This window comes from Lepisosteus platostomus, chromosome 9 (assembly GCF_059453375.1).
Source record: "Lepisosteus platostomus isolate fLepPlt1 chromosome 9, fLepPlt1.hap1, whole genome shotgun sequence".
Classification (NCBI taxonomy): domain Eukaryota; kingdom Metazoa; phylum Chordata; class Actinopteri; order Semionotiformes; family Lepisosteidae; genus Lepisosteus; species Lepisosteus platostomus.
In genome coordinates this window covers 2,633,283-2,644,600 of record NC_142619.1, presented here as the reverse complement: position 1 = coordinate 2,644,600, position 11,318 = coordinate 2,633,283, and the positions used below count along the sequence as shown (strand labels likewise).

Genomic DNA, 11,318 nt, shown 5'->3' with positions numbered 1-11,318 from the left:
TAAGACCTGCTCTCCGTTCCTGCAGGACAATGAAGTCGTGTTTCAGTGTGGACTGTTTCCCGTCTTGAAGAAAGGCCTTTGACGAATTTGCCTCTTCGAAGAAGGTATGAATGTTTATGTGCCCAGTAAAATCAACGACGTGTCCACAGCCAAACACAATTCAGAAGCTCCAGCTGAGCTTCTTGTTCAGAATCTTCTGGGTCTGTTGAACATGGCGATCGTTTTGGTCATTGTACTGTTTGTTGTTAACCCAATGCTCTGCCCTTTCAAAACTTTTTTCTAATTGATTACTATCCATGAAATTGCTTTCCTGAAGCTTTTGTCTATAAACCTCTATTACTTGCAGAGATGCCTGTTGAAATTTGTTTGTATAGATAGAAACTCTTCGATTTCCCAAATTTGTATTCTGTCCATTTCCACTCTTCCCATAGATAGATTTCGGGGCAGCACCCAGTATAGCCATTTTCAGAAAGCCTTCCACATCATCCTTGCTGATGTATTCTGCCACTGCTTGTCTGAACTCTTTACTGCAGGTTGTTGGGAAGGCTCTGTGTAGATCTCTGGGCACAAGGACAGTGGGCAGATTCCTTCCATGGGAATGCATCTGACTCCTAAATTTATTTTTGTCTGGGGGGTTATTCAGTTGGTATTTCCCATCAGTCCACATGTGAATCAAGCCTTTGACCAGCGGACTTTCAGGATTCTTAAAATAGGCCTCAACGACGCTGTCAACGGCAGGCTGGTGGTCAGCATTCATGAACTTGCCTATTCCGTTCTCATGAAGGTAATTCTGATTATCTTTGTATTTGCCAACCCGACCAGTGTGTTTCTCAAGCTCCTCCTGTGTCTCCTTGACATATTCACCACCTCCCTCAGCCATGAACCAGCCGCCCCCTCGGATGTTCAGAACTCTCTCCTTGCGTTTGATGAGCGGGGCCCACTTTCCTGGATCACTCAGGCTCATCTGGACTGCCTTCTCCCGCAGCCCGGCAGCCACAGAGGAGATGGTGTCTGAAGAAGCAGTCGTCTGCTGGCTGCGAGCGAACGCCACATAAAGGCAGTTGTTCCTCTGTCCGCTCACTTCCACCACCCGGCCGTTGATCAGGGCCTCGTAGTGGCCGTTGGGGCAGCGGTCACTCTTGGGGTGGTAGAGCAGCTCCACGGTGCCCTCTGTGGATTTATTCGGATGCACCACAGTCATCTTGCTGCGCTTTCCTCTACTGTTCTCAGTGTAAATGACCACAGTCTTGCTGCTGCTCTCAGCCAGGAGCTTGGCTTCCAGCAGTGTGGCCAGGCTGTTGCTCTCAGCGCTGTTACTTGGACCATCAGCAGTGCGCTGTGTCATTTTCATAGCATAGGCGGTCACGCCAATCAAGTCCTCTTCTGTGGCATGTCTGTGTGACTCTGGGGCACTGGCGATGTAGCTGGTGTGCAGGCCCGCTTCCAGCTTCTCTCGGGTTCTGCTTGTCTTCAGAGTACTGCTTACCAATTGGCCAATCTTTCCGTTAATCTGTTCTTGGGCGAGACTGACCATGTGGCTGGAGAATTTCTGGTGAACTATCTGAAAAATAGCGTCACCCAGCGCTGAAGAGATCATCTTGGTTATCTCCGTTTTAAAAGAAACCAGATTGGCTTTATCACCACCGGAGAGCCCTTCTTTCTCCACGTTCTTCTTCAACCTTTTCAAAGTTTTCTCGAGTTCCTCACAATATTGGCTGTTGAATTCCCTGCAGAGGTCCATCGCTGAAAGAACTGCGTCTCCACAGAGAACGGCCATGTGAGCAGCCCGGATTAGAGTCAGGACACTGTTCGCTGTCGCATTGTTCCCGTGCTTGGCTTTATTCACGATGTTGTGAATGGAGGTGTTCAGCTGCTGTTGCCAGCCCAGCCCAGAGCAGTGTGACTCAAGCACTGTCCCGCACGCTGTCTGGAAAATGCCCAGTAACTCTCTCCTGTTCTCTTCATCAGCCAGGAGGAGTCCGAGATCTTCATTTTCAGTGATATGTGAGACCACCACACTGTCCACCAGGGGGCCTAGTGGGTCACTGGCTATATTGTTCTCAACTGTTTCGAATACTTTCTCTTGGATGTGATGTCTTATTTGGCCACATATCCGATCAATTGCTATTTCTTCTGCTTTGCTCACACCACACATTATAGTTTGCTGCACAACCTCCTTTCCAGCATACTTTAGTGCATTTTTCAGATTTTCCTTCATGATTCCCGTCATGCCTCCTTTACACTGCCTGGAGATGAACTTGGGCAGGGACTTCAGCTTGTTCAAGCCCCGAACCCCCGCCTTGCAGGCTGACATACCCTTGGAAAGCAGCTTTCCGAGTCCATACCCAACGAGTGACACAGCCAGGGATACTGCTTTGCCAATAATCCAGGAGGTCCAGCTGAACTCGCCTGTCACCATGGCTGTAGTTCCAGTAATGCAGTCTGATATCCCCTCACTAATCAGAGCAGAACCCACAGTAAGCAGGATTCCGGTAGTCGTCAAAATCAGAACAATACCAAGTGCAATCTGTGCCACTCCTAGAAGAAAGACTATCAGTCCTTCCCAGCAGAACCGGGGCTTCTCCTTCACAGAGAAGACCAGCTCCAGGCCCAGCTGGTAGACCCGGTACAGCTCCTCATGGACGTCAGACTCTGGATCCTTCACCAGGGAGAAGATGGAGCTCTCTTCTATAAGAATGTCTCTCTTTTTCTGTTCTATTTCTGTCAGTTTCTCCATTGCTTCTTTGATATTTATGCGAACATTGCTGAGCACCTGAATCCTGACCTGTGTCTGTCTCTGGAATGCAGTGGTGCTCTGTCCAGAGTCTTTCTCAGAGAGTTTCACCAGCTGCAGGGTTGTAAGACACTGCTCTGTAAAGAGCTCCACAGAGTGCAGGGCTTTCTCCAAGTCTTCTTTCGCCCTTCTAAAGTAATCTTGGTCTTGTTTCTTCAAAGTACAGTAGGCACGTTTATAGAGGGCGATGGCAGCCCAGGAGCTGTCCAGCTCTATGGCTTTACTGAAGAGCTCAGAGCTCTCTTCCCACTTTTTCTCATAGAGCAGCTTGTTCCCGAACTTGATGTACTGGTAGATGCTGGAAGAAGGAGACTGGTTGGTTTGGCATTTTTGTTCTGCTTCTTCCATTTTCTCTCTCAGGTCTCTTCTGAGCCGGTCCAGAGCTGACATGTCCGGAGCTGACATTTCCTCTGTCTTGTTCAGCAGCCATATCCCCCAGTACTCATTCAGCACAGCCACCATCACCCTGCGGCTCTCGGACTCGGGGAAGCTGCTGTAGATGTCCTGCAGGTGCTCGCAGTACTCGGAGAAGAGCTCCTCCCGCAGTGAGAGCTCAGGGATGTCATCCTGTAGCACACGAGACACCCGGTCTCTGGCCAGCTGGTTTCGGGCCTCCCTGGCTTGCTGCAGCGTTGGGGCCGATTTCACTGGCTCCTGAAGATGAGCCGAGCAGAGGAGGAGCTGGGCCGATCCAGGGTTGCCCTTCCTCGCCGTGCGGCCGAATGCCTGCAACTCCACTCTGGCGTTTTGTGGGAGGAAAGTGAGAACTACAAACAGCCCTCCAGCCTGATTCACCTCGTCTGTGACCTTGAGGTCTGTGCCTCGGCCAGCCAGGTTAGTGGCCACAATCACATCTCCAGGCCGTAGAGCCTTTTCCGTGATGCTGGAGTTATCCCTGTTGCTGTTGACGTAGAGCTTTAGGTGCTCTTTTCCCTCTTCCTCCTTCAGTTGTTCAGAGAGAGCTCTGTGGATGTCCCCTGCTTGTTTGATTTTCTCACAGATCACTAGTGCAGCCCGTCCTGTTGTGCAGGGGGCAGCAGGGTTAGTCTGCTGCAGAACAGAAGAGCATATCTTCCTCCTCCATTCATCCACATCTTTCTCAATTACTCCCTCCACCTCGTACAGCTTCTTCCCATTGAAGGAGGGAATCCTGCAGGTGGAGAGGCCAGGATAGAGCTTCCTCAGCAGCTCGGTCTCCTCCTGTGTTCCCAGAGTCCCTGTTGTCCCAAAGATCTGGCCTTCATACTTCCTGAAGAAGGCTACATTGGACAGGAAGTTGGTGACGAGGGACATGCAGCTCAGTGTGGTCTGGTGCTTCATCTCCAGGAACTGCTGCAGGCCGTTCCCCCATTTCTTGTTCTTTTCCACAACACCCGTGGAGCCGAAATCCACCGGAAGGACACGGCTGTCCTCCACGATGTACTCCTGGCCCTCCTGTACCTTAAGGGCCAGGAAAGCGTTCTGGACCCACACACTGAGCTTCTTCTCCACCAGCTCTCGCAAGAAGCCTGGGACACAGGTTTTCTGTTCTTGCTTTTCTACCGTCTGGCCAGAAGTGAAGAAGAAGTGGTTTCTAACGTTCTCCTCCACAGCTTCCCAGAGGGGCTCCTCTTTGTCGTACAGCCCACAGCAGAGACCCTCCTCCAGAAGCAAAAAGGAGACCTCAGGTAGATCTTCACCTTCAGAAGTATTGCCGTGGGAGCAGAGACGCAGGATCCCGGTCTTATCCTGGGTATAGGTGGTGAAACGGTATGGGAAGTATTCATGGGCTATCTGGAATATCTGGACCATGTCGTCCTGGGACACAGTCCTTAGCTTTTCTTTAAGGATTCCTATATTTGGATCCTCGGATGATGTCTCAGTGGTCTCAAGTTTGTCATAGCTGCTGGTAAAACCCTTTTGAATCAGACCCTCTTCTTCTGCCATCTGCAGAATGTCAGCTGGTTCCACTGCTTCCATGTCTATGGAGTCAAACAGAGCTCTGTTGAAAGGCAGGACAGGCCCTCGGACCATCGGCCCGTTCTCCGTGGCCACAAAGCCGTGTTGGCTGACGATGCTCCAGATCATGGCCAAGACAATGTTGAGGTGCTGCATGGGAGCCATGTCTGTGGACAGGTAGGTCATTTGCACCCCCTTGTCCAGCAGGAGTGAGTCCACCTCGTCCACGATGGCGCACTGGAACTTCCGTCTGGGCCGAATGTCTTTCGTCTCGAAACTCTGGCGCAGGCAGTCTGCCGCAAAGCTGTCTGCTGTGCCGTAGACCACATCGCACTGGTAGCACTCCTTCCTGCTCTTGTCCGTGGTTTTGTCGGTGTTGCTATCGATGGCAATGCCAAACAATCCATAAAACGTCCTCCACTCCTGTGCGTCACTCTGGGCCAGGATAGGAGAGCTGGACAGGACGTCCACACTCCCCCCTCTCAGTACCCTGTAGGCTGTGAACATGGCCACCACACAGGACTTCCCCTCTCCAGTGCCCAGCTCCAGTAGCTTCCCTGATGCCGACAGAGCCAGCAGACACCAGCTGACCATCTGAGTGACTCTGGGCCACCAGCCCTGGGTCTCATACACAGCTGAGCACAGGACGACCAGGGCTGTCCGCAGCTCCTCCGTGCCCAGAATGTGGCCTGTCAGGCAGCCTCTATTGAAACCATGGAAAGATTTCTTCCAGAATAATTTTTTCAACCTGTCAACTTTCTGTTTGACCATTTCAAAATATGTTTTTTTTTGCTGAGCAGTTTCCTTCAGAGAATTTTTAATCTGTTCTTGGACAGAGGTTACAATGTCCCTCACCTTTTTAATTGTGGTCGTCTCTGTCTCTCCCCTCTCCTGAATTTCTTGCAGTACTTCTTCCAGGTTCTTCTCTCCTTTGGTTGTCAGATAGTCCTTCAGAGTGAACAGGAGGTCAGGGCCATGACACCCTATGTCCAGCAGCTGGGTTAGGGTGTAGTCGTGTCTGTCCCTGAAGCTGGGAGACACACGATGCATTTCCACCATTTGTAACACTTTCATGATTGAGATGAGAACACCACCGCGCTGACTCTGTTGTCTGTTGTCTGTTGTACTTTTTTCTTCTCTGAATTTCTTTACCAGACAATAAAAGTCTGGGATCTCTGCTGGTGTCCAAAGTCCTTGCCCTGGACCCTGCTGAAGGAATCTCATGAAAGAAGTCTCCACAGTGCCATAGACAATGTTATCTTGGAAATCTTCATCTAGCACCTCCTCACAGCTCATATTGACCGTGATTCCAAACAGCTGGAAGAAACTAGTCCAGTTCTGGGGTCTGTGGTCCTGTGAGGAGGCAGATCGCAGCACCACACCCACCCTCTCACCCTGTAGGACCTTCAGTGCTGCGTACATGGCCACCACACAGGGGTCGATCTGTAGAGGTATGACAGCATGTGGTCTGTCCGTGCCAGAGACTGCCAGCACACACCAGCTGACCAGTTGAGCCACTGTGGGCCAGTAGCCCTGGGTCTGGAACACAGCTCTGCTCAGGGCTGACAGGACTCTCTCCAGCTCTGCTGCCTCCATCCTGATTCCTTTAAGGGACCCTTTAAAAACACTGTGGAGCAATTTAGCCTCATTCTCATTGTCTTCGATTTCATTTAGATTGTCCTCAAATTCCCTCTGGGTGGCACCCACCACGCCTTTCACTACTTCTGCAGTCGCAGCATCGATGCATCCTGACTCTCGCAGTCGTGAAACATGAGACTCCAGTATCCTATCACCTTCTCTCCGAAGCTTCTCCTCAAAGGTCTTGCGAAATTCAGTATCGGGGTGTTCAGATTCCAGCAAAGAGTCCAGAGAGCAGCCCTCGCTGCCTGTCCAGAAAGGTGAAAGGTCATTCCCTTTCACCAGGTCGGTGATCCTCAGCAGATCCTCGGGGGTTAACGGTTTCTGAACAAGTGTGTCTAACAGTCTGAGCACCTCTGTACAAGTCCAGCGGCCAGTTCCCAGGAGTCCCAGGAGCGAGGCTGTCAGCCTGCAGAAGGCACCTCCTTCAGATGTCTGAACCAGAGCGTCCAGGATCAGCTCCAGACACTTCTCCTCCTCACCCCTCACCTCTCCTGTCACAGCTGTCCCGTTCCTCTCCTCCATGGCTCTGAGCAGCAGCTCCAGGACCTTCAGGAGGAAGAGCTGCTCGGTGGAAATGTCCCCTTGGGTCCACGCCACAGCGATGGAGAGTGTGGTGAGCTGGGTCTCAGTGCAGGTTTCCAGGAGCTGAGTGTAAGTCAAGAACAGGGCCTGTGTGAAGTACAGACACTGTCCCTCTCCCTCTCTCACCACCCTGACCAGTGTCTCCACTATGAGCTGTAGCTGGTCAGCAGCAGTCTCCAGCGAGCCATCCTCACTGGTATCCAGCACTATCATGCACAGCTCTGTGATCAGGACCTGGGTGTGAAGCAGGGTGTCTTCTAGTGGGGTGTGGTCGACCCAGTCATCAAACAGCAGCTCCTGGAGACTGAGGGACAGAGAGAGGACCTGCTGGGGGGACAGTTTCCTGAGATCGATCTCGGCCTCAGGGATTCCAAGTTGTCTGGACAGGATGTTCAGTAGCCCTTTGTCTGAATCTGAATCACCAGCGTTCAGGGTTTCTCGCCGTCCCTGAAACACCTCTCTCACCACTTGACCATGACGTTGCTGGATCTCCTCTGCTCTCCTCCGTCTCTCCTGAGCACACCTCCTGGCCGTCTCCTCTCGAGTTCCCTCTAGCCTTCTCCTCACCATCTGTTTCTTTTCCTCCTCCCACTGTCTCTCTTTCTCTGCATGCTTTCTTCTCTCCTCTGCCATCTTTCTCCTCTCCTCTGCATGCTTTCTTCTCTCCTCTGCCATATTTGTCCTCTCCTCCTGCTCCCTCATTTCCTTGTCTCTCTCCTTGTCTCTCAAGTACCTTTCATAACACCTTCCACACTTGCCTGATTTAAGCCTGTCATCTATTTCTGCATGTGGACTATCAGGTAATAATTGACCATACGCCTTGAAAACAGAGTCAAGTAGTTTGTAGCCATAATACATATCTGTTTGACATATGGAACAAAGTGAAGATGTATGGCCTCCCATTTTGTGAGCTGGTCTGTGACTGGTTGAGTTTTAGCTGGGAAGGAGGGGCAGCACCTGGAAGACACAAGCAGCAAGGGCAAGATTCAAAACGGAAATCACCCATCATGTTTTAATGAATTCATGCTGTTTAAATTGACTTTGTATTGTTCACTTAAGAATAACAGAACAGTCAAGCTCCCTCCTGAAGTATTTAAGCTGTTATTGAGAATAGAGATTCAGAATATTTAACATGCGCAGTCCCATTTGACTTTTATTGGGGTGTTGACTTTTAACTGTTGATTTTTTAAGCTGCTTGCATTCAGTAAAGTAAAAATGACATCATATTTGCTTCATGCGTTGCTTGAATAACCTCATAAATGACATGACATACGCAAAGAGCAAGTATTCTGTGGATGAGCAGCGCAGACTCACTGTGATAATGCATCTCACCCAGGCCTCTGTTTCACTATTGGTCTGTTTGGCATCCTGTTGTCTCACCCTTTTCATTGAAAACTGTGAGAGGGCTTCCCGAAACGCTACCATCAGCAGTGTCTGCTTTCATGTCCACTCTCGCGCGGTCTTTTTAAAAACGACCCACCCCGCCGCGTCAGAGTTTAGCAGGGGGTCTGTGAGAAAGGTGTGGTTTGTCACAGAAGTAGTGTTTTGGGTGGATGTTCAGCGCAGGCCTGGTTATTAATGCAGCTTACATTCAAATGACTCCTCTAACCCCGCTTAATTTGCTTATAAATATCTTAGGTTTCTAAAGCCACTATGTCTAATATATATATATTTTTGATTATCTTAAATAAGCTCTTACTCTTAAGAAAATGTAAACATATGTATACTATATTGACTTTTTTATTATTTTTTTGTATCGGTCTTAAATATTCACTTTCCCGTCACAATAGCATAATAGCTACACTCCAGTACATGAATACTGCACTGAGAGAGAGAGGGGTTCATACAGACACACTGACTGGACACTCCAGTACATTAACACTGCACTGAGAGAGAGAGGGGTTCATACAGACACACTGACTGGACACTCCAGTACATGAACACTGCACTGAGAGAGAGAGGGGTTCATACAGACACACTGACTGGACACTCCAGTACATTAACACTGCACTGAGAGAGAGGGGTTAATACACACACACTGACTGGACATTCCAGTACATTAACACTGCACTGAGAGAGAGAGGGGTTCATACAGACACACTGACTGGACACTCCAGTACATTAACACTGCACTGAGAGAGAGAGGGATTAATACACACACACTGACTGGACACTCCAGTACATTAACACTGCACTGAGAGAGAGAGGGGTTCATACAGACACACTGACTGGACACTCCAGTACATTAACACTGCACTGAGAGAGAGAGGGGTTAATACAGACACTGACCGGACACTCCAGTACATTAACACTGCACTGAGAGAGAGGGGTTCATACAGACACACTGACTGGACACTCCAGTACATTAACACTGCACTGAGAGAGAGGGGTTCATACAGACACACTGACTGGACACTCCAGTACATTAACACTGCACTGAGAGAGAGAGGGGTTCATACAGACACACTGACTGGACACTCCAGTACATTAACACTGCACTGAGAGAGAGAGGGGTTCATACAGACACACTGACTGGACACTCCAGTACATTAACACTGCACTGAGAGAGAGAGGGGTTCATACAGACACACTGACTGGACACTCCAGTACATTAACACTGCACTGAGAGAGAGAGGGGTTCATACAGACACACTGACTGGACACTCCAGTACTTTAACACTGCACTGAGAGAGAGAGGGGTTAATACACACTAACTGACTGGATACTACAGGACTGTGTGTCACTGACGTCCAAAGGGACAAACCGTGGGGAGCAGGAGAGCGGAAAAGACCCATATGCGTAGCGGCGAGACGGGAAAAAGGCCCGGGCTCATAGTGCAAAGAGTTCAGGAATGCCGTATAGAAACCTATGCCCTCAGGGAGCGGACGTGGGGCGCCCTGGTGCTAGGCGGGTCTCAGGACATCCGAACGTCAAAGCTGAGCCCGGACAGAGTGCAAGACCCGGAAATATATAGCCCAAGGGAAAGAGAGGGACAGGAAGGACAGCAGACCGGAAACTAGGGACAGGACAGAGAAGGAGCGCCCTCTGGCTGCAGAGGGCGTGACAGTACCCCCCCCTTCATGGGCGGCTCCCGACACCCATACAAATAAATAAGCTGCCCAGCACTGGGGGGAGGAAAAACCTAATTTAACTGAAAGGAAACCTCCGGGAATCCACGGCTGAGAGCTACCCCTTCCTCCGGGGTATAAACCTTTATTGGGAGGAGGAAGGGGGGGGTAGAGAAGAGCTCCAGAGACTTAAAACAAAAAAAGTACACAAGCACAAACACAAACAAACAAAAACCTGGGAAAGACCAGGGAGACAAACCACACAAGACAGATAGGAACCAAAGTTCCGAGACACAGAGAGCAGGGGGGACCAAAAAGGAGGGGAAACCAGGAAGAAAAAAAATCAAAACAAAAGGCAAAAAACAAGAAAAAAAACACAAAAACCCCGGGGAAAAATACCGCAGACTGGGCAAATGGCACGTACACATTCTAACGCTGATATCAGAGTGGACAACCTGAGGAAAGCCAGACCCAAGTCCGCTCACAGACACAGATGCCCGGAGTGATATCCAGCGAAAAGAATGGAGGAACGGCAGAAAGCTTACCATTCTATCACTGATATCGGAGAGAGCCAGACCAGGAAGAGCCAGGCACGAGAACCCGCTCCAGACACAGAAGCTCGGAGTGATATCCAGTAATAAGAATAGGCAAGCCAGCTCAACATTCAATCACTGATATCGGAGTGATCTACCCGAGGAAAGCCAGGTGCAGGACCCGCTCACAGGCACGGAAGATCGGAGTGATATCCAGTGATAAGAATAGAGGAACTGAAAAAAAAAACAGCCCAGAGAACAAGAAAAAAAAACTGCGGCAAGACAAAAAAAAACACCGCTCGCGGGGTCAGTAGGTGGCTCAGCATTCTGTCACTGACGTCCAAAGGGACTAACCGTGGGGAGCAGGAGAGCGGAAAAGACCCATATGCGTAGCGGCGAGACAGGAAAAAGGCCCGGGCTCATAGTGCAAAGAGTTCAGGAATGCCGTATAGAAACCTATGCCCTCAGGGAGCGGACGTGGGGCGCCCTGGTGCTAGGCGGGTCTCAGGACATCCGAACGTCAAAGCTGAGCCCGGACAGAGTGCAAGACCCGGAAATATATAGCCCAAGGGAAAGAGAGGGACAGGAAGGACAGCAGACCGGAAACTAGGGACAGGACAGAGAAGGAGCGCCCTCTGGCTGCAGAGGGCGTGACACTGTGGTTCTCACAGTGCTGTTGCAGTTCACACAAGACAACAGAACCTCCCTTCGTGTATGAGCTAATAATTGTAAACATTTTTAAAAACCCCGATAACGTCTCTA

At 50.2% G+C, this 11,318-nt stretch overlaps 1 protein-coding gene and 1 long non-coding RNA gene across 2 annotated transcripts in view; both read right to left on the bottom strand.

Annotated features, from left to right (window-relative positions):
* The window catches only part of LOC148654365 (uncharacterized), a 140,445-nt gene that overhangs the window by 97,963 nt on the left and 31,164 nt on the right, over window positions 1–11,318 (bottom strand). The window lies entirely within an intron of this gene.
* On the bottom strand, window positions 117–7,858 carry LOC148654368 (uncharacterized). The gene is given in 2 exon segments (XM_088646587.1): window positions 117–221; window positions 224–7,858. Coding segments are annotated over 2 exon segments (7,725 nt in total). The 3' UTR covers window positions 117–131.